The sequence below is a fragment of the Lagopus leucura genome, unplaced genomic scaffold (genome assembly GCF_019238085.1).
Source record: "Lagopus leucura isolate 7727_CA_CO unplaced genomic scaffold, USGS_WTPT01 Super-Scaffold_100002, whole genome shotgun sequence".
Taxonomy (NCBI): domain Eukaryota; kingdom Metazoa; phylum Chordata; class Aves; order Galliformes; family Phasianidae; genus Lagopus; species Lagopus leucura.
Genome location: NW_024962263.1, coordinates 8,050,321 through 8,070,862, shown reverse-complemented (window position 1 = coordinate 8,070,862; position 20,542 = coordinate 8,050,321). Strand labels below are relative to the sequence as shown.

General features: G+C 40.7%; 1 protein-coding gene across 1 annotated transcript in view; it reads right to left on the bottom strand.

Moving 5' to 3' along the window:
- Positions 1–883: 883 nt before the first annotated feature.
- The window catches only part of ELOVL2 (ELOVL fatty acid elongase 2), a 38,437-nt gene continuing 18,778 nt past the window's right edge, over positions 884–20,542 (bottom strand). Inside the window, exons 2-8 of the mRNA XM_042869279.1 lie at positions 18,850–18,913; positions 13,634–13,821; positions 7,693–7,770; positions 6,633–6,804; positions 5,094–5,218; positions 4,159–4,293; positions 884–3,717 (exon numbers count right to left, since the gene is read on the bottom strand). Coding sequence (XP_042725213.1) covers positions 3,589–3,717; positions 4,159–4,293; positions 5,094–5,218; positions 6,633–6,804; positions 7,693–7,770; positions 13,634–13,821; positions 18,850–18,913 — 891 coding nt within the window. The 3' untranslated portion in view covers positions 884–3,588. The remainder of the gene's footprint in view (positions 3,718–4,158; positions 4,294–5,093; positions 5,219–6,632; positions 6,805–7,692; positions 7,771–13,633; positions 13,822–18,849; positions 18,914–20,542) is intronic.

The following is a 20,542-nucleotide window of genomic DNA, read 5'->3' as shown; positions in this document are numbered from 1 at the left end:
ACCAGTCACTGGAAATTCATATGCTTCTTCCTAGGCTGTGTTGATTGCTCCTTTATTTACTTCTTTCTTTTTCTCCCAGGTAGAACTCTTAAGTGAGCTATTTTAAAGCCTTTATGTAACAAAAGTATTAGGCACAAGAAAGTGTATTACTAGTAGGGAAGCCTGTACCTGTTAACAGGGTTCCACAGAATGGTTAAACCAAACTCCTTCCTCTGCATATTGGTATGTTTGGAGTGCATCAACCATGATTTGACAAATATGCCTTCGTGCCTTCATACAAAGCAAAATCTAGAGGTTTCATGCTGTTGGTGATTGCCTGCTGTCAGGGTTGTCTGGATATGTCTACAAGGCCTCTGTGCTCTTGATGGAATCAGCAGCTCCTTCTGGTCTAGCATTGTCTGTAAATTTGCACAAAGCGCCTTCTAGTCCTACATCCAAGTCATGCATCTGGACAAAAAACTAGAGGAATGAAGACAGGAGCCTGCATTGCATTTTGAGGCACTACTAAGAGGTAGGGCTGCTGTACCTGGGCAAGGGCATTCAGTTTGCAAAAAAAATAAAAATAAATAAATAAAAATTGAAGAGGAAGTGTAAGAAAAATCCCTTGTTTGCACACTCTAGGAAGCCTCTACCTATCAACATAAATTGCGTGTATGCATTCAATATGCAGAAATACCACCTGTCCCATCAACGAGGGCAGAGCAGAGCCAACACCTGTACGAAAACCACAGGGGAGTTTTACAGCAGCGTGAGTGGGGCTGGTGTGTGGTTAAAGAGGACGTGTCTCACTCTGAACTGAATGGCCTCCAAGCTTATGAAAAATAAGTAGTCTCAAATAACTATTTTATAGCAATTTTGTGCCTTAAATGGAAGGGAGACACTCTGATATTAAAACTTGTTTATTTACATTGTTACATTTTACAGGAAAATCGGTTTAAGAAGTCACTGCTTCTTTTTCTTCATAGTTGCAGCATTTTGAAGATGTTAAGACAGATTTGAAGGATTTAAAATACGTCTTATTCCAGCCTTCCTGACTGGCCTGGATCTGCAAGGTGAGACCATCTTGGTGGTGGTTGGTTTTTTTCTTCCTATTTTTTTCTTTTTTTTTTTTTTTCCCCTCAGCCCTTTGAGCTTCAAGTAAGGCATTTATTTTTTTCTTTTCTTTCTTTTTTAAGCAAAACAAAAGACAATCAATTCCTGTGAGGTTTGTTGCTATAATGTACTTTAACTTTTAACGTGCTTACGTTGTCCATGCTGGTAGTTAAATACCATTTACATTGAAATGTAAAAGGACTCCGTTCATCCTAATATCCGTGCTTGGACATACAACCGTTGGTTGCTTTTCATAGACAAATGGTTCAGCTGTTTGCTTGGTGTTCTACTTTGCTGGTTCTTATGATATTATCTGCCTTTATGCTTTTCTAGTGGTGGTCCTTGTCTTCCAACCTCTGCAGAGGTTGGAAGCTTCTACTGGTCAAACACCTGTTCTTCCCCCAGTCTGTATGACTTCTTTATGCCCTTTCCTTGCTCTCCATAAGCACTTATTGTGGCTGCAGCCATGCTGTTACCAGCTAGGCTGGCCAGCCAGCCTCTTGTCCTGGGACAAGACTTCCTCCCTTTGCACCTACTGTCTCCAAGACCCCCATGGTGAAGATCAGCTTAAGGGGAAAACTGGCTCGGGATGTGGAGAAAGATCAGAGGAACAGGACTTGATGGAACGCTTCCTCTCTCTGTGGGTCCATGCTGCTGTTTGGTTCCCTGTTTTGTTCCCTGCTGGCTCTCAGACACATGATCTGATTTTTGGGTGGTTCTTTGTAGAGTCAGGAGTTGGACTTAATGATCCTCAAAGAATCATTAAAGTTGGAAAAGACCTAAGATCATCTAGTCCAATTGCCAACCCTTCCCTACCATGCCCTTTAACTGTGTCTCTTAGCGACACATCTACACATTTCTTGAATACCTCCAGGGACTTTGACTCCACCAATTCCCTGGGCAGCCTGTGCCAGTCAACCACTCATTAAGAAGCAGCTCTTCCTAATATCCAACCTGAACCTCCCCCTAGTACAACTTGAGGCTATTACCTCTCATCCTATCACTAGTTACTTGGGAGAACATGCTGACATCTCACTCTAACTTCCCTTCAGGTCACTGTAGAGAGTGATAAGGTCTTCCTGGAGTCTCCTCCAGACTGAACAATCTCAGTTCCCTCAGCTGTTTCTGTAAGACTTTGGATTACTTAGGATCCTGTCCAACTCAGGATATTCTACATTCTATGCAGAATATTCTATGGCTTTGCATGTGTGGTTCCTTTCCTTCCTAACTGGGATCCTACAGGGTGATGGGAGGGCTGTCGTGATCACAAAAGGGTTTTTGTGGAGAGAATTTAAATATACCAGGCTGGAGGAGCCCACAACTATTTCACTGTGGAAAAGGGGAAGGACAAGAAGCTGTGACTCCTCTGTTAGAGACTTTGAAGGGGGCTAGGTTAGAAAAAGGCACAGCAAAGGTTCCCAAAGCTAACCTAAGCTGTTTTTAATTTGTAATCTTTTAAGTGGGAAGTAAACACAGCCAATTGAAGCAGCAGCACTGTGCTGTTTTTTTTTTTTTTTTTTTTTTTTTTTTTGTGAGACACGGCATCACAACTGCAGGCTGGGAATTGATTTGCTTCCCCTACTGTAGAAAGTGCAGGAATTCCTTTATGATGTATTTGGCTCCTTTTGAGGTTTACTTCAAACGCTTCCTTCACCTTTTGTGAATATTTAGCACACTTTTATTTTTTTGCTTCAGATAAAGTATTTGTATATGGTCAACTTTGTGCATGTTTACACTCCAAGAACCTATCTTGTCTAAGTTGATGAGCTCCAGTTTATTCCAAAATCTGTTTATCATAGAATGGCTTAGGTTGGATGAGACCTTACACATCATCTAGTTCCATCCTTCTGCCATCCAACCTGGCCTTGAGCACTTGAAGTGATGGGGAATCCACAACCTCTCCAGGCAGCTGTGCCAGTGCTTCACCTTCTTCTTATTGAAGAATTCTTTCCTAATAACTAATCTGTATTTCCCCTTTTATAGTTTAAAACCCTTCCTCCTTGTCCTATCAGTATCAGACTGTAAGGAGTTGGTCTTTCTCCTCCTTATAAGCTCCCTTCAAGTATTGGCAGGCCCCAGTAAGATCTCCTCGGCACCTTCTCTTTTCTGAGCTAAACAAGTCCCACTTCCTCAGCCTGTCTTCATAGGAGGAAGTGCTCAAGGTGTCAGTCTAGCAGAGCCCTAACCTTCTGAAGACCCTGAATGTTTCCATCCAGTGCTTTATAAGGTGTTTTTATGCCAGCAGTACAAATCATGAATATTTTCTTTTTCACGTGAGAAAGATGTTGGCCTTATTGTTCTGATGGTGTTCTATGACAGGGCAAATAAACTTACTGTGTTAAAACTTAAATAGCAGTACATTAATGAGTGTCTGGTACAAATAACCGATAGGTATAATCAAATAGGTTTTAAGCTAAAGCCTGTAATTCAGTCTCTTGTTTCATTTTCTTCTTTTCTTTTTTCTTAGAAAAAAGAAGATCCCAGGAAGTGCTGTACTTATTGTGCTTTCTTATTGTTCAGGAATCCATTTGAAGCAGCAAAGTAGTTCTTATGGAATCCATTCTTGACTTCTGTTGCGACAGGGGTTTCCTTTGCAGCTGTTCTTGAAGGTGCTTTCTGGTATGTCTGCAAAAGCAAAATTTCGAGTAGCTAGTTGCGTTTGTTTAAAGCAATAAAAGCTGAATGCTATTTCTGGTTAACTGTAAAATAGAGATGCCTAGTGTTTGTTGATGTGGATATACACTTGCTTCACACTTTAAGGGAACAGCATTAGTTTTGCTGCTGCACATGATATAACCTGACTAGTATTACCTGTAATACTTCTTGGTGTCAAGAAGGATTTTAAGCCTTTCTCACTGGATGCTGTATGTATGCAGGCAGGCTGGAACAGTCCTTGCTAAAAACATGTATATTCACATTTAGATTTGAGTACGAACTTATTTTAAGTACTGACCCTTGCTCTACCTGTTTGGCATACGGTTTGTAACAAGAGCAATGTGCAAAAATTTTGTTTTCCCCCTCTCCTTGTCCTTCTCAAAAGGGGAAAGAGAGAGAGAGGCTGCTTACCTTAACGTAAAAGTTAACGAAGAGGATGACCAGTGTGGCCATGTAGGAAGACTGGAACATGAGGCAGCCAAAGGGAAACCCACACGGCTTCACAGCTGCGCTGAGCGTGTGCACAATGGTGAGCAGGAACTGGATCTGGAGTAAAAAGATCATGCCTGAATGTTTACTAAGGAAGGACTGACACCAGCTAAATCCTGTGTAATAACCTTACCTAGTTCTGCTCTTTGAAACTTGGAGTGGTTCCTTTCTGAACACGTGAATATATGGTGAGGGTTAGGTTAAAATGATGCCCTTATGACTTAAAAAAAAAAAAAAAAAAAAAATATAATGGAGCTGGATGTTTCCAGGAGTTTTTAGGTCAAATGGTTGGCAAAATGAAAGCTCTTTTAATAGGGATTGTTATGTTTCTAGGCTGTGTCATGCAAGCACAGTGTTGTCTCTGGGCAGAAACCTGAGAAAACACTGGAGACTTGAGGCAATAGCTTTACAAGTCTGAACAGAAAAAAGGAAATCCAAGGTGCAAGAAGGTTAGACAGACTGGTGTTAGTCAGGGACAGGGAAAAACAAAGTAAAAATGGCAGAGAAGGGGGGGCTGTCAATGTTTAGGGCTGTGAACCACAGCTTCTATCTTGTTGTCCAAGAGCTGTTTATGTCATCCTCTATTTTATAGTTGTATTGTAGTTACATATCTTGTTAGAAGAAATCTCATTCTCACTTGAATGAGACACCAATAATAATAAAATAAAAGTGACAATTTTTGAGCATCATTCCAGTTACTAAATTTTACTGGGCTGTACTAATGAATTAACCTTCATAATAGCTTTGTTATAATTTAATGCTACAAGTGTCAGTATTTGCTTGCCATTCCTTTTGCTCCCTCTAGCATTTCTGAAGAATTTCTGTCAATTACAAGTGAAAGTAATGTAGACACATACCAGCTGTGCCTGGGTGAGGTATTTCTTCCACCACAGATACTTTCGCATAGAAGGGATGACTGACAGTCCGTAATAGGAGTACATGAGCACATGGATAAAGCTATTCAAAGTGGGTCCAAAGAAACCTATAAAAATGCAATGCAGAAAGCATTTTATGATATAAGCTGCTAAAAAGCGACAAGATGTCATTACTGTACACAGGAGGTGTTGCTGAGTAATGTTCACTTTGTGCTGTGGGTGCATCTCAGCTTGCCATTCTGATGCAGCAGTGAGTGCTTTACCCTGTCTCTGAATGAAGCTTACCTGCTGTGACTTTATCTGAGCACTGCTCTTGCTTTATTCAGTGGCTAGTTTTCTTATTTTCTAAATTTTCTTATGAACTCTGCTAAGGCTGCAGGGAGCCTTCACTTGTACAAAGCCCTGGAAAAGTGTGCTATGAGACACTTGAAATAGTTATCTACCCTTTGGTAAATGGTCTGTGGCCCTTCTCCATCTCAGCAGGGGGAGATGAAGCTTGTTGTGGTGTCTTAAAAGCTAAGTCACTTTGAATTGCAGACTCGTAGAATCATTAAGGTTGGAGAAGACTGCTGAGATCATCTAGTCCAACCATCAATTCATCACCACCATATGTGCTAAACCACATCCCCATGTGCCACATCCACGTGGTTCTTTAAACCTCCAGGAACCTCAGTGACTCCATCTCTTTCCTGGGTGTATAACCAAGATGTTATAATCACAATATAATTGTGTACAATCAATAGATATCAAGATGTTATAATTGCAATATAATCAAAAGAGTAAGGCAAAGCAGACAACGATCACAAAAGAGAATAAGTAGAAGAGCTTACCCTTGGGTTGAGCTCACCAGAAGATACCAAAAGAGGAGGATCTCCAGAAGAGATCCTTCCCCTCTGGTAGCCAGCTCTTAAATAGGTCCAGGAGGGCTGCAGCCTGGCTCCACCCCTTCCGGCAGCACAGCTGAATTGCCTTCACCTGTGCTCCTCTGGCTGACTCAAGGCTCACCTCAGGTGATCAATCAGAGGTTCAGGCCGTGACTCAGCAGTTCCCATACACTGGGCAGTGCCAGTGCCTTACCACTGTCTGAGGTCAGTGTTGTAAAACATGTTAGATCTAAGTGTAATGACTCTCAGAAGGCTGATGTTTCTGCCACTTCAGTGCGAAGTGTAAGACAGTATGCACCAGACAGAGCTGCCCTGTTCAGTATTCAGGTAGTAGTTTTGAACCTTTGTGTATCATTCATTACCTGTCTAAAAGTTGTTTGAAGAAATGTAAATGTGAGCAGTTGTGGCAGCTAAGTGGAGAATCTAAGGCGTAACATTTCATTTCTTTTGTGCACTGAACTTTTAACCTTGCTCTTAATTTCACTGAGATCTGCACATATTCAGCAATTCTGAATGACAAGCTGTGAACTCTATGCTGTGCTGTAACCCAGGGAAGCACTGGCTTTGCACAGTGCTGTGATTCCCCTCCAGCTGCTGGTGGTGCATCCCTCAGGTGATGGACAGAACAGAGACTTACTTTGCCCACAAGGTATCCAGTTCAGAACGCACCACCAAATGTTAAACATCGTGGCATGGTGATACACGTGGAGGAAGGTGATCTGGCTGCTTTTCTTCCTCAGTACAAAGAAGATAGTGTCTGCAAATTCAATTACTTTAGAAAAATAATACCACCATAGCACCTTGGCTACCTGTAAAAGCAAAAACAAAGCATCAGGAGATCAATATCTGTCCAAAAAAGGGCTTAAATACTGCTGTACTTCATCATTAGGTGCACTACTCTTCCAAAGGCATCAAAGTCATATTGAAGGAGGAGCACAACCTCTGGCTTGAGTTTTATTTCTCTTTGAAGAATGAGGCAGTTTATAGAGAACTGATCACTCTTAAATGTGATTATCTAATATAAATCTACAGTTAACAATTCTGAATGTTTTTACAGTTTAAAAACATATTTCAATGATGGACCTTCTAATCATTCTGTTTGTTTGTTTTAATCAAAGATCTTTCAAGGATGTTTCAGTTTACACTTTCTTGATGATGGGAAAAGGCATTTAACTGACACTTTCCTTGCCAAAACACAAATTTTGAAGGCTGAAGAAAATCATGGGTTATCTAGTCTCTCCCCCTCGAGCTCCGATATTATCTGGAAAGCATGTCTGAACACACAGACTTGCTGTGATACAGAAATAAGGTTTGAAATTAGAGATGATCCAAGGCAGCAAAAAGGGATCTGAAGTTTTCTAGAGTTTAGAGTTTGGTTGAATGTATTTCCATCTACAGCTCAACATTGCAGGTGACTGATTTTTCTCCTTGGTTTTAAAATGATCCATATACTCTCAATACTCAGGACAAAAATATACGTAAAACATTTCTCTATATGTATATATATGTATACACACATAGAATCATACACATACGTGCATATGTGTGTATGTATATACGTGTGTGTCCTGATGCATGGCTTGTAAAAATGCTCCCTGCCATGCTTTCTATAGTGAGGATGCATCTGCACCAAATCAGGAAGTAAACATCTGTTTGCAGCAGGACTGCTGCTGAAGCTGAGTGCTGTCTGTCCTCACCCGGATGTCAGCCTCCCCAGCGCTGTGGAGGTTCTGGCACTGCAAGTTGTAGCCTCCTTCCCATGTGGCGAGGATGAGCTGGAATAGAAAACACAGCAGTGATGTTTGGAAATAGACAAGGCAGTCCTCCCCGTCTCCTGTAGCTGTTCTGAAGCAAAACAACGTCATGAGAGTATTGTAAGTTCCCATGCATTCTGTAAACTGATGCTTGCAGACCAGACAACTTGCTAGTATCTTCTGTTTTACACTTGCAAAGGCTTCAAATTCTTATGGAAATATGCACTGAAATAGTGCACCTTTTACATTTCTCTGGCTTTACAGCCTTCAAGGCATCCATGAATATCTCTTGTTACTTAGTGCAGTGATCCTTACTCTAAAGCTCACGACTGAGTATTTTACTGTTTCCTGAAGCAGTATGAACAGAGCTTGACAGACCTACTAGTGAGGAGACCCTTGCTGTCCTTGAGAAAAATCCCAGCTACCAACCAAGCAAACAAAAGGTAAATCCAAAGAAGTGCAGAAGGAAAAATATTTCCTTATGCTATAAGCAAATCTCCGTATTGTATGTTGTTAAATGCAGGAAGAAGGGGAGAGCATATGTGGTGCTGAGTGGAGAAATGGACAGACGACCAATTTCAAGGAGGCTATCTACTATGTAGAAGGAAAGCAGCTCAGCTAATGGAAGGTACGAAATGAGCCAGGTACGTATCTGGAAGAGAAGCTGGGAACTAGACAGGGGGCATTCAGTTACTAGGTCTCTGTTTCTCTGATATTAAGCATGTTATTCTTACTGGCTCAGTTGTGTTCCTTTTCACATGGTGAATGCTCTTACAATTCTTTAAATGTGATGGTATTGTTTATAGAATCATAGAATGGCCTGGGTTGAGAAGGATCTCAACGATCACCTAGTTCCAACCCCCTGCTATGTGCAGGTCACCAACCAGCAGACCAGGCTGCCCAGAGCCACATCCAGCCTGGCCTTGAATGCCTCCAGGGATGGGGCATCCACAGCCTCCTTGGGCAACCTGTTCCAGTGTGACACACAGGAGGATTATATCTCCTATCTTGGACAGCTTTTGTATGCTACCTTGTATGATGTGATAAACCTCATCATATGAAATTTTGCTCTTGATTTCCAGTAATGTTCTACGAAAACCTATTTGAAAAAGTAGGTGAGATCAAGTGCTGCTTGGTTAACAAACTGGCTAAAAGTTGTACCTAAATACAGAGCTCAGGAAGGTCATTAGGAGAGACATGGAGAATTCAGAGAATGAAACCCGAGCTATGAGGATGATGTGTCCAGCAAGAACTGCAAATGAGAGCAGCAAAGTCAGCTCCTCAGTTCTCTCAACAAATACTCTGATTAGGGTAGAAGAATGCCTGGGAATGTAATTCTACCCAAGCTGCATTCTAATTTGTTCAAAAAACTCAGTTACTTTTGTCCTGATGCTTCGCTGCTTTGCACAGCCTTGTCAGTGACCTTTTGCTGTCCACATTTTGCACTTTCTCCTATTTTTTTTCTTTTCCTCCAAATGATAAGAAAGCATACCTGATTTCTTCTGATTGCTCTTATTGTTATTCTTGCTTCCCTAAGTTTACAATGGTCTTTTTGTCCTAACAAAAGTGTTACTTCAAAGGAGGCCATCAACTCAAGTACCAGTCCTTGTTTCTCTGCTAAATTTAGGGTTGCTAACTGCTTGACAACTTGTGAAGGACTAAATAATTATTTATTAAAGTAAGTAATTTTGTTAATCTGTTGACTTCTGTAGCAAAACTCCAGGACAGTTGAAAACAACTGGGATCTAAAATGATTTTTTTTTTTTAAACTTTCCTCAGGTCTTCCAATATTCAAGCTCTATCTGCTCTACTTTTTAACATTTGCACAGTAAGGAAGCACATGTTTCTCTTTTTAGGCATTATAATAATGAAATAAATACAATTTTATTTCAGTTTGCCTTCTGTTATCCTGGCATCATACTGAGATGTCATCCCAGTTGCAATGTGTAGGGCTGAAAATGGTGGCCCTAATTATGCTAGCATTAAGCTTTTGACCTTTCTCTGCTCTCAGAGAATACAGAGAATGCAATTCTTGAACTCCTGGAAATCCTCCCATCATCTTGGTACTTATGATCTGCTTTCAGGTCATAAATCTAACTCAGAAACTTCAGACTTACTGTGTAAAGTGCATTGAACTTTCAGCTCCTGGAAAAATGAAAAATAGAGGTAATCATGATGCTTTTTTCTAATCTTGCAAGGTATAAGAATTTTATTCTGGTCTCTCTAGAAGCTTGGTGCACTGGGCTCATAGTACTTGTGCAATTCTGCTTTATTCCTTCAGCAACCAGCAGGCAGCTCTGACTTTTGCTCTGGATTGACAGGTGTCACATGCAAGACCTGCTTACTCACACAGATAGGTTACTTGCTTACAATCCTAGCTCACCTCCTATGGATTTGTAGTAAGTCCGTGGATCTACCTGAGGATAAAGGCACTCGAGACATCACGCCACTCATATGCTAATGACACATCTCTAGATCTTTTTAATCTGACCTAGATGGTCCCAGAGCCCTGGTTTTCTCAGTGCCCAACCGACCAAGGATGGGTGGAAGCATGACAACTGGCTGAGATTTCATTTAAATAGGACAGTAGCGATAGTGATGGGGAAAGCAAGCTAAGACACTGATAGAGATTGTCTTTTCCTCTTAATGATAAAGAGTAACATCATGGGAGTAGTTTCTCAATTCAGACATCAGCGTTTGTCTGCCTTGTTTCCAGGCATAATTCAGCAACAAAATTGTGAAGATTTCAACCTGCAGGTCTATGGAGTGTGGTCTGAGAGCTGGCTTGCCCATGAATTAATTTTAAAATACATAAAGACTAGACTGCTTTTAACATTAAGCTGGTTTCCTCTTCACAGTTGGCACCTTTGCAGTATTAAGCATAGATTTGTGTAGAGGAAAGGCATGTTCTTGATTCAGTGAAACTGTTAAAGGTTTTGATTTTTATTAAGATGACAGTAGTTGTTTCATGCATGGTACACCTTGAGAACTCGAGGGATTGGTTGGACCTGCAGTTAATGGAGCTAAAATTGGCCCTGAGATACCTCATGCCCATGGTGTGATGCAGAAAGCTTCTGGATCAGAAGTGGAAATCTGCCTTTGAAGATTTAAAAACATTTTGTTAAGAGCTTTTGCTACAACCTCTGACTTCCTGCCTTGAGGTTGCATGATTTGACTGCAGTTAAAAGACTGTGAAGCTAGGTTAGGCACAGTGAAGAGCTGAAGAATTGCAGCACAGCTATCCCCATCAGTTGGTTTATCATGTTTCTTATTAAAGCTAGCATATTGGACAGCCCTCATTTGGGATGTACTCCTAACATAGACAAGGTCTTTTTCTTTTGAACATCTAAGAAGTACCCACTCCATTCTGGAGCTATCACAAGAAAAGATGTGTGGCATCTTGTAAACAAAACCAAGAAGAGAAGTAGAACAATTTGTTATTCATCTTTATAACAGAGCACATTATTTTGTGGTTTATCTCTGTTACAGAGGTCAGAGTTGGAGATGAAGTGGGAGGATGGAGGAATAAGGCCATTGTTATAGATCTCTCTAATTAAGAATTAATCCTGAATCATACTCACTGGAGAGATCAGCTGTGTTTACATAAACTACTGTGGAGAAGGCTCTAAATATAGGTAACTCCTGTCTTAAAGAGCTTACCTTCCATTTAAGACAGAGGGAGTAGGAGCCAGAGAGAGGCTTTGGAAATGAGGTGTTTTGAAATGTGGAGACACTATACCCTTACTCACTACTGAAGATTTCTGTCCTCCTGTTCAGTGAAGCACTGGAACAGGTTGCCCTTAGAGGTGGTGGATGCCCCGTCCCTAAAGTCATTCCAGGTCAGGCTGGATGGAGCTCTGAACAGTGTGACGTAGCTGTAGGTATCCCTGATCACTGCAGGGGAGTTGGATCAGATGGTCTTTACAAGTTCCTTCCAGCTCAAACAATTCTATGATTTGCCTGTTTCCCTTCAGAAGGGACATTCAAGCTCTTCAGGCAGGTCTGCAAGTCTCAACATCCACTGTGCTCCTTCACAGTAAAAGCTGTGAATAGGAACCAGGCAAACAGGCTATGAAACAAGTTATTCTATACAGAGACAGTATTATGAAAGAATGGCTTCTTCAATGTACAGCCAGCCTGGCCAACAGTCCAGAGCTGTAATGTGATGCAAGTCAGCAGCCTCCAGCTACAGAGACCAAGTCTGAAGGGACTTGTCTGAGGACTCGTGCAAATTAGTGACCATCTGCAGTGAAGTTAGCCTTGGGAAGGGCAATGAGGCAACTGAAAGGGAGCCGGCTTCTTGTCCCCTCCCTGGAACTGTTCAAGGCCAGGCTGGATGGGGCTTTGAGCAACCTAGTCTAGAGGGAAGTATCCCTGCCTACAGCAGGGGGATGGAACTAGATGGTCTTAAAGGTCCCTTCCAACCCCAACCATTCTGTGATTCAATGCAGTTCCTACAAGGATATGAAGGTAGCAAAACACAAGTTCACTTAATTCACCTGCAACTTGCCAAATTTCTTATTCACTTGCTTGTGGCAGGCCGAATCAGCTTATAAGGGGTAGGGAGCAGTATTTCTCAGTACAATCAATCCTTTTTGTTGAGTTTTGCTACTAAAGACAGATATCTGTATAGATAGATTATCTGTTCAGAGTTGTAAACACTGAAGTGTTACTGTAAATTCTGGGGAAAAATCAGTATGAAGTCATCAGACCTTCCAGCGATAATTGGGCTTGTTTCTTCTTAGTTCTGGGCCTCATCCTGTGTCCTCAGATACCCAGAGTGACTCCAGAAGTCAGAGGTTTGACCAGGACCAGCTCACAAGGTCCCACTTCACCTCCAGCTCTCTGTCTTCTTCACAAACGCACAAATCTGAATTGCTGTTTAGCCTTTTGACCTGGTCACTCACCTGGGGTTTAGCTCAAATTAATTTAAAACTTGAAACCTTTTTAGGGTTCTGTTTGGCCTCTGAGTGAAGCACAGTTTCCTGACCAGCTAAAAGAACAGTCTTGGTTTTCTCATGGAAACTGCTGTGTAGTTGAGAGCCCATAAAGCAAGAAATGCTGAGAGAGCTGCACAGGCAAGAGTGTGTGGTGTCAGCTCACACCTCTACAGATCACACTGACACCAAGCAGAACCTTCAGCCCAGGTTTCTGATGCCCTGAGTCGTTTTTTTGCCAAGTCAAAAAATATTTTAGATTTTTTTGTCTTCTAGTGTTTGTTTCATAGCTCCCTTCTGGTTCTGAAGGGATCCGGATTTCTGTGAGCAGTCCTTCCTGATAAACACTCAGGAAATAATCTGTGAGACCACGTTCATCCTCCCAGTCCCCAGAGCACCTGCTCTTGGCTGAAGTTTTTATCATCTGTCTGATGTTTAATGTTTCTACTATCTGGCCATGTGATGGAAGCTTTTTAGTCAGGACAGTAGAAAAATACCATTGAATTGCCAGTATGATAAATCAGTACCAACTCTCATGTAAATCAGTATACATTTAAATATGGGCATTTGTACAAAACAATAATTCCATCAACAGTCATGCAAATGAAACACAATCCTTGAACATACTTGTGTGCTGAACAATGAAGTGTGGGCTTGTTTTAGCTGAGCAACTGCTTAGATTCAAATCCAAACTTGTAAACGCTGCCCTGGCAGTGGTCAGTTGTCTCCAGGGATGGACTGGAGTTCAGAAAGGACAGCTGAAACTGGCTGAGAGCTAATCTGGGGAGGTACTCTGCAAGTCTGCCCAATTGCTATGTGCTTGATGTTAAATTTACTTTGCTGTTGATATCAAATTTCCTTGTAAAATTATGCTTCTAAGTTTTTCTTTTGCTAAAAAATGTATGTTTCTCACCTTTGTCAGCTGTGCTGCATTGAAGAACACTTACCTCTATGAGCATGTACAAGGAGAGCAGCGTAATCCCAAGGTTATATACAATGAGGTGAGCCCTAAGGGAGAAAGGCTGCCTATTCTTCATGAACTTGTTGCCCAGCCATATGCACAGCAGGTACGCCACAGTGAGGAAAAAGGTGGGAAGGTAAGAATCCAAAAGGAGCCATCCTCTAACTCTGGAATCTGAAAAGAAATGCATGCAGGAAGCAATTAATGTTGTAGTGAAATACTGCTAAAATATGGCAGGTCATATTGTGAAAAGCCTGAGAGTGGATCTGCCATGCTCTGCTCACCTTAAGAGCCATCCACTGCTATTTCCTCCCCTATGTGGCATGCTAGTTCAGAGAATGTGGTGAAAGCCACACAAAAACATTCCATAGCAACCTAAGGTTGCTTTCACCTCCTCATTTTAGCAAGAATGAGAAAATGAAAAGAAGAAAATAATCCTGTCTGCCTTTTAATTAATGTGTTAACTTCACATTTAGTTAAACCACACCTTAGCCTGTTAATGGACGGACAGCTTGAAGATAGTATTAAATATGAAGTACGCATGAAAGCTTGTCAATTCACACATTAACTTTGCATTTATGTCCATATGAAAGTAAAATGCTTTTGCTGGAAAACATTTCTACAAAGTTTTTTCCAAAAACATTGTATTTAAAAAAGAAATTGCAAATGATTACTTTGATGGTTGTCAAAGATACTTACTAATGTAAAAGCTTGCTTTCTCATGGTTTCTGTTCCATTTGCCTGATTCTGGAATGCAATATTAAGGTCAAATCCTGCTTGCCTTACTCACACAAGTAATCTCATTGACAGTAATCAGATAGTTCAGTGTGTATGAGCAAAGCCTAATCCTGCATGCCAATCTGCAGGGACTGTTCTGCTGCCCTATGAGCAGCTGGATATCTTAAGTAAGAGAATTTTTTTTTCTATTTATTTTTTTCAACGTGGAGCAACATTTAAAGTTAATTAATCACAACAGCATTCTTTGGGTACTTATCTAAGGAAATAACAAGGAGCATTGTGGTTTCTCAAAAAGGCTGTTCTAAATCTGTATGTGAAGAAGTAAGTTAGAGAGAAGCTATTGTGCAGTTCTTTCTGCTCTCAGAAACTGTTTAAAATTTAGTACATTTTATAAATACACTGACATTATATTAATTAAAAGGTGTTAGGTTAAAGGACAGGTGTTCACAATGCATGAAGAGAGATGTATTTTCAGCCTGTGTTTCAATCCAGTGCTCTCCTGGTTTTGCTTTTTCCTTCTGGACTCCCAAAACAGCTCCTCTCCCCAGTAGAGGAGAGGTGTATGGCTAAACCAGACACAAAAGCACAACCATGTATTGCAAAGCACCATCCTTCCTGAAGGGTGGCCTTGCTTTGCTGTAGGTTATCAATGTAGAGAGCCTGTTTTCTATTTTCAGGTCTCAATACCTATTTAAGGTCATCTTAACGTGACCAACTGTGAGAGTAAAATGCTTCCAACAACCCTTTCAAAAGTGACAAGAGGTTTGGGAAGCTCTGGAATGGATGTTTTTGAGGTAATTCTGCTCCCATGTGGCCTCTAAAGAGGACACAGAAGTCAGAGGACTGGTGAAGGTTGTATGTGTAAGAGATGATCTAGTGTATATTTTAGGAGTGAAAGGGTTTAACTTATTTAACTGGTTTCTCCTAAATGAAGATGAAAAAAGCAGTCATATCAGCAAGAGTGCTCTCTAGAAAAGATCTCCCCATTGGAGGATACAACGTTTGGTTTACAAAGCTTGTTTGCCCAAAGGCCAACTGGTATCAGATAAGTAAGCAGTATGTTTGCTCAACAAGGAAAAGCAATTAGAAGAGACAAGAATACAAATTAAACAGTGCCAGATCTGTCCTAATATGCCCTCAGAAAGCTAGGTTTTCCTCTGCAGTGAGTGGCCACAACCATGTGGCCTGATCCATACAAAATCAAAACTGCTCGTGTTTGCTCAGGTCAGCGTGACAAGTTTATGATCTGTTTAATTTTCAGGTGTCTAGAGAAATTGTTAAAACCAGTTTCCCTACTGATAGTTTTCCTACTTGACCTTGGTACCTTGAAGGGTAAGATAGTTATCAGTAAAAAGCAGCCAGAGAATCCTAATCGTTTTGTTTCCATGTCATTGAACCACAAAAGAAGGAGGTTTTTAAGTGGTGGGAAGGCAAAGGAAAGGGACTGTATTTCAAAAAAAAAAAAAAAAGAAAGAAAAAAGCTGGAGTATTTATATTGACTGACAGTAGGATACTCTGTGTTCAAGGAATACAGTGTCAATGAGAGGAAGCATTATTTTTACACTGTTGAACCCATCCATTATCTGATTTTGAGACTATTGCAGTGAATAAAACCACAGTGTGAAAGTGCTGGATGACAACGCGAGTAGGAGCAGGCGCACCCAAGCTGGCTGTTCTGTGAATAAGCTCATTCACAGCCACTGGCCATGATGTGCCAGGCTTTTGGGGCGAAATCTTGGCTCCTTTGAAATGAGTGGCAAGCCTCCCAGGCTCTTTAGACCTATCAGTCTTTTATCAGTGAGGCTGAGAAACGTTTTGATCGAGGTCACTGCATAGCTCTGGCCAGCTGTTGTATGAGTAGATTCTGATCTTTTCAGATGCTGAGGGTGGATGGTTCTGTAGCAATGCTTTACTAGTGTTTATATTCAGTTGAGTAGAGAGAGCGCTCACTACTTTATCCTCCTTTGTTGAAATATGTCTATTCTTTTGCTTCTTTGACAGATTAAAAAAGCAGCCCATTAACTAGATTTGGGTCCTACAACTCAGTGTTGCTTTGTGTAATGCTAAATAATATCAGTAGAGTGTGAAGGCCCTGAAAAAAGTTTTTTTTTTTTTCCAGAGCAACATGTATTTTTTCACTCTTCATCATTTTGTCTTCTGTATAGATAGTCCATCCAGGGTAACATGGACAAAAATCAATTTGTAAGACCACTTCTTATCAAGAGATGCAACTGATAAGTATGTATGCATCTTCTGTTCCCTGATCCAAAGGACTTGGTCTGTAAGGTCAAATGTAAATTTGATCTAAATCTGTGTGCAAAGTCCAGCTGGCAGTGAAAAGCACAAGCACAAAAGAGACCTTCATCTCAATCAAATTTGTATCTTTGACAGCACACCCCTTGTTCTAATTGTGCAGTACTGCAGTTTGTATTAATCTGATAACTACAAGTGTGAGCAGAGATTGCCTCCAGGAACTCATGCCTGATTTTGTCCCTGATTTGGCATCAAGTAATGATAACTATAGCCAGTGTTGTGATTCTCCTATTTCAAGAGTTGCTACCTAAAATATAGACCACATATATGGGACTGATTCGAAAGGAATAGAGCACTGATGTTTATTTGTAAGCTGTCTTGCTGCCTAATGAAGTGGGTATATTATATAAAACTCATGCAGAGAAAGAAGGGGGATAACTTGTTGCTTTTAGACAACTGGGAAAACTCTCCCAAGAATTCATTAGATTTTTGTCTGCGGGGCCATTCTATCCGATTTAAAACAGTTTGCATATGACTGTGAATTATTTATGGGTGTAAACATTTTGGAGGAAGCTTTCTTACACCTGAAATGTATGATGCAGCATCATTATACAGCCAGTTCCAAATAAGAGCATGGTGAAGAGGCATGGAGAAACAAACGCTATCTTCAGCATTTATGTCTGGAGAGGGATGGTGATGATGGTGATGTACTTGGCAAGTATTACAGATGGTACACAACTGAAGTGCTTCGTAAAAATCCGAAGAGATCTGTGTTGGACTCTGTGTTGGACTGACTACAACCTGCCCCTTCAAAAAAATGTATTCTGAACCAGTGAGGAAAGAGAAGTGGTGGAGAACTCCACTCCCATTAAAAACAACAACAGTACTTTTATGCTAATAATCAGGTTTTGGTTTTTGATAATATTAAAATACATTGCTGTAGAGGCTGTTAATTAAGACAGATAGAATGAGTTTGTTTAATTACTTCTGCTGCAGTTCCCAAGCTGTTGTTTATTCACTAGAAAGCTTTCTTTCAAGCTTCGCATCTACAGCAGAAAGGATGGAAAACATTTTGTACTCAGCCAGACAGCAAAAAAAAAAAAAAAAAGAAAGAGAATTTATTGGTTTTAAGAATGTCACAGTTTTCTTTCCCTTCTCCTCCTAAATCAGCAAGAACTGTTTCTGCAATTTAGAGAATACTACTGCAACAAAATGAGAACGTATCATCCATCCCCACCAGCAGCAATTTTGGCTTTAAGCACTGTTCCTGAAATTGGACGCCCTGAAAACCAGGCCTACCAGCAGCAGGATTGCCTCACAAGAGCCTTCCCTGATGGCTGGGTCTGCTGTCTAAACTCTTCTCTTGCTTTTTACTTTAGTTGCTTGGCCCTGTTCTAATCTTAATCCTGATTTTTGACATTTCCATCCTCACCTTGCAGTAGCCCTTCTCTTTCTTTCTGCAGTCCTACTTCATTATTTTTGTCCCTGGCTCTAACTGTTGTTACGGCTATTACCTGTGCTCTATTAGGACTGAAACTAGGCACCTCCAAGTTCTGCTAAACAAGCACTATGGTAATTCAGGTTATTCTCAGCATCAAAAGATGCACCTGTTCTTTCACACCATCTATCAGGTTATTGAAATTGTGGGTGTGATCCTGCAAAGTGCTAAAAGCGCTTTATTGCTGCTGTGCTGAGCATCCTTCTGAACTATGCTTTTGTTTGGTAGATGGGCCAAACGATGCCTAGATTACTGAGTGTCATTCCCTCAAGAACAGAACTTCCACTTTCAGAAAAATCAAAGTTTTCATTTTTTAAATTTACACTGAGATGTAAAGCTGAAATCTTATTACATTTTCAGAAACAACAGACTCTAAAAATTAGTGATATGTGTAAGCTTGAAAAAAAAATGTTTCATTTCTTTTTTCATCTGCAGTATGATGTGACTGGTTTTAATTTGTGTTACAGGTAGTACGTCAAACAAAGCAAGAAATGAGTTGGCTTTCTATAAATGCAGAGCTTTGACAGAATTCCTACAACAGTGTTGTTTTCCTGCCTAGGAATATTTCACGATTCTGCCTAGTTCATATTTTTCAATTACAAACTATTCAGAGGGAAAACGTTGGCTGTTGAGTGTTTCTAACTATCAGAATATTTGAGTGGTAATCTGGATGGGCAAGGTTTCCCAAAAGGACTGTAGGTGGAGCAGCTTACCTCGAGGTCCAAACATATAGTCCACAAATGCATTTACTTCCCGGTCAAAAGCTTTCAGGTGCTCCTAAAAATAAATAAATACATAAAAAATAAAGATATAGGATAGAAACATCTTATAGCTCACATGGACAATACAATTAAATAAGCAATTAACCTGGCAAAGAGCTCAGGTATTTCCAGGGTATGATACATCATGTCTCCTGGAAAAAAAAACCAAACCTCTTTAGAGATGAAATGAGGGCAGACTGTTGTGTAGATGACAATAAAGGCCTCGCTGCTGGAAACCATGTTGGAAGTGAGGTTTACAAATGAACAACAATCATCACAGCATCCGTGATGGATGTTGTTTTCTCTCTTGTAAATATTCTTCTCTTTTATCTATCTATCTATCTATCTATCTATCTATCTATCTATCTATCTATCGCTTTTATTTTGCTTCCACAAATGAAATCACTGGCAACTCCTTTGGTAAGCTTCACAACACTGTATAGTTGTTCCCAGACTAGCAACAGTGCATGACCTGAATACACTGATGCTTTACTCGTAAAGAAGGAATGCTTTGTGTTGAGCAAACTGAGATTTCTCTAAATGGGGTACTGGGTTCCTGAAGAAAAGCTGGAGGACATTTCAGATCTCCAGTGATGAAGGTTAGGTTGTGGAGGGGAGGCAGGCAGTGGAAGCAGGAAGAGGAGGGCTATTGCACTGATTGTTTTTGGAAGTCACTAAAGATGTGTCACCTGAGCTGGCAGGCTTCAACATTTGTGGCTGTTGGTGACTGAGTAGGGAGCTAAGCTGTGATCACTGCAGTCTTTCCCTCAGTAGGCACAGAACAGGCTGCCCAGGGCAATGGTCATGGCCCCAAGTGCCAAAGTTCAAGAAGACAATGCTCTCAGAAAAATGTGTTTTAATTTTGGAGCCAGGAGTTGGACTCAGTGGTCACTCAGTGGGTCTCTTCTAACTCTGGAATATCCTATAATACAGTATCTCCACAGCGGCTTAGGATGCAGCCACCATTAGTAATGTGTCTCTTAAAGATCCACGTTTACATGCTGGCGGGTCCAGGTGCTGGGTTCTGGTCTGGGCAGGAAGAAATCCTTGCACTCCCCTTGTGTTTCCTCCCTTCTCAGAATGTCCAAATATGTTTTAGTTCTCAGAATGCCCAAACTGAACAGCTTTTATGCAAATACATGAGTACAGCTAAGATCTTCCAGGGAGTGAGAGGTTTGTAGGATCCCAGGCTGAAATGCTTGGTTTATGCAAGATGCTGCTGTGCTTACCTTAACTTAAAAAGAAATACCATCACCACCCAAAACAAAGGTCTATTGTTTTTCTCTCCGATTATTTCTGAAAAAAACTAATTATTATTAATATATACATGTCTTTATCAAATCTACTTTAGGCCATTTCTAAATGGAAATTAGAAACAAACCTCTTTAACCAATTCAGTGGAGGAATGAGATTTGTAGAATTATCATTAATAAGGAAGAGCAGAATGAAGGCCTACAAGATCACAGAATCATAGAATGGCCTGGGTTGAAAAGGACCATAATGATCATCTAGTTTCAACCCCCTGCCACAGACAACCAACCACCAGACCAGGCTGCCCAGAGCCACATCCAGCCTCAATCCATAACACTAGGACTGCTTTTTGCACAGCTTACTGATTTCACCGTTCTAGCTTCTGATATTTTTT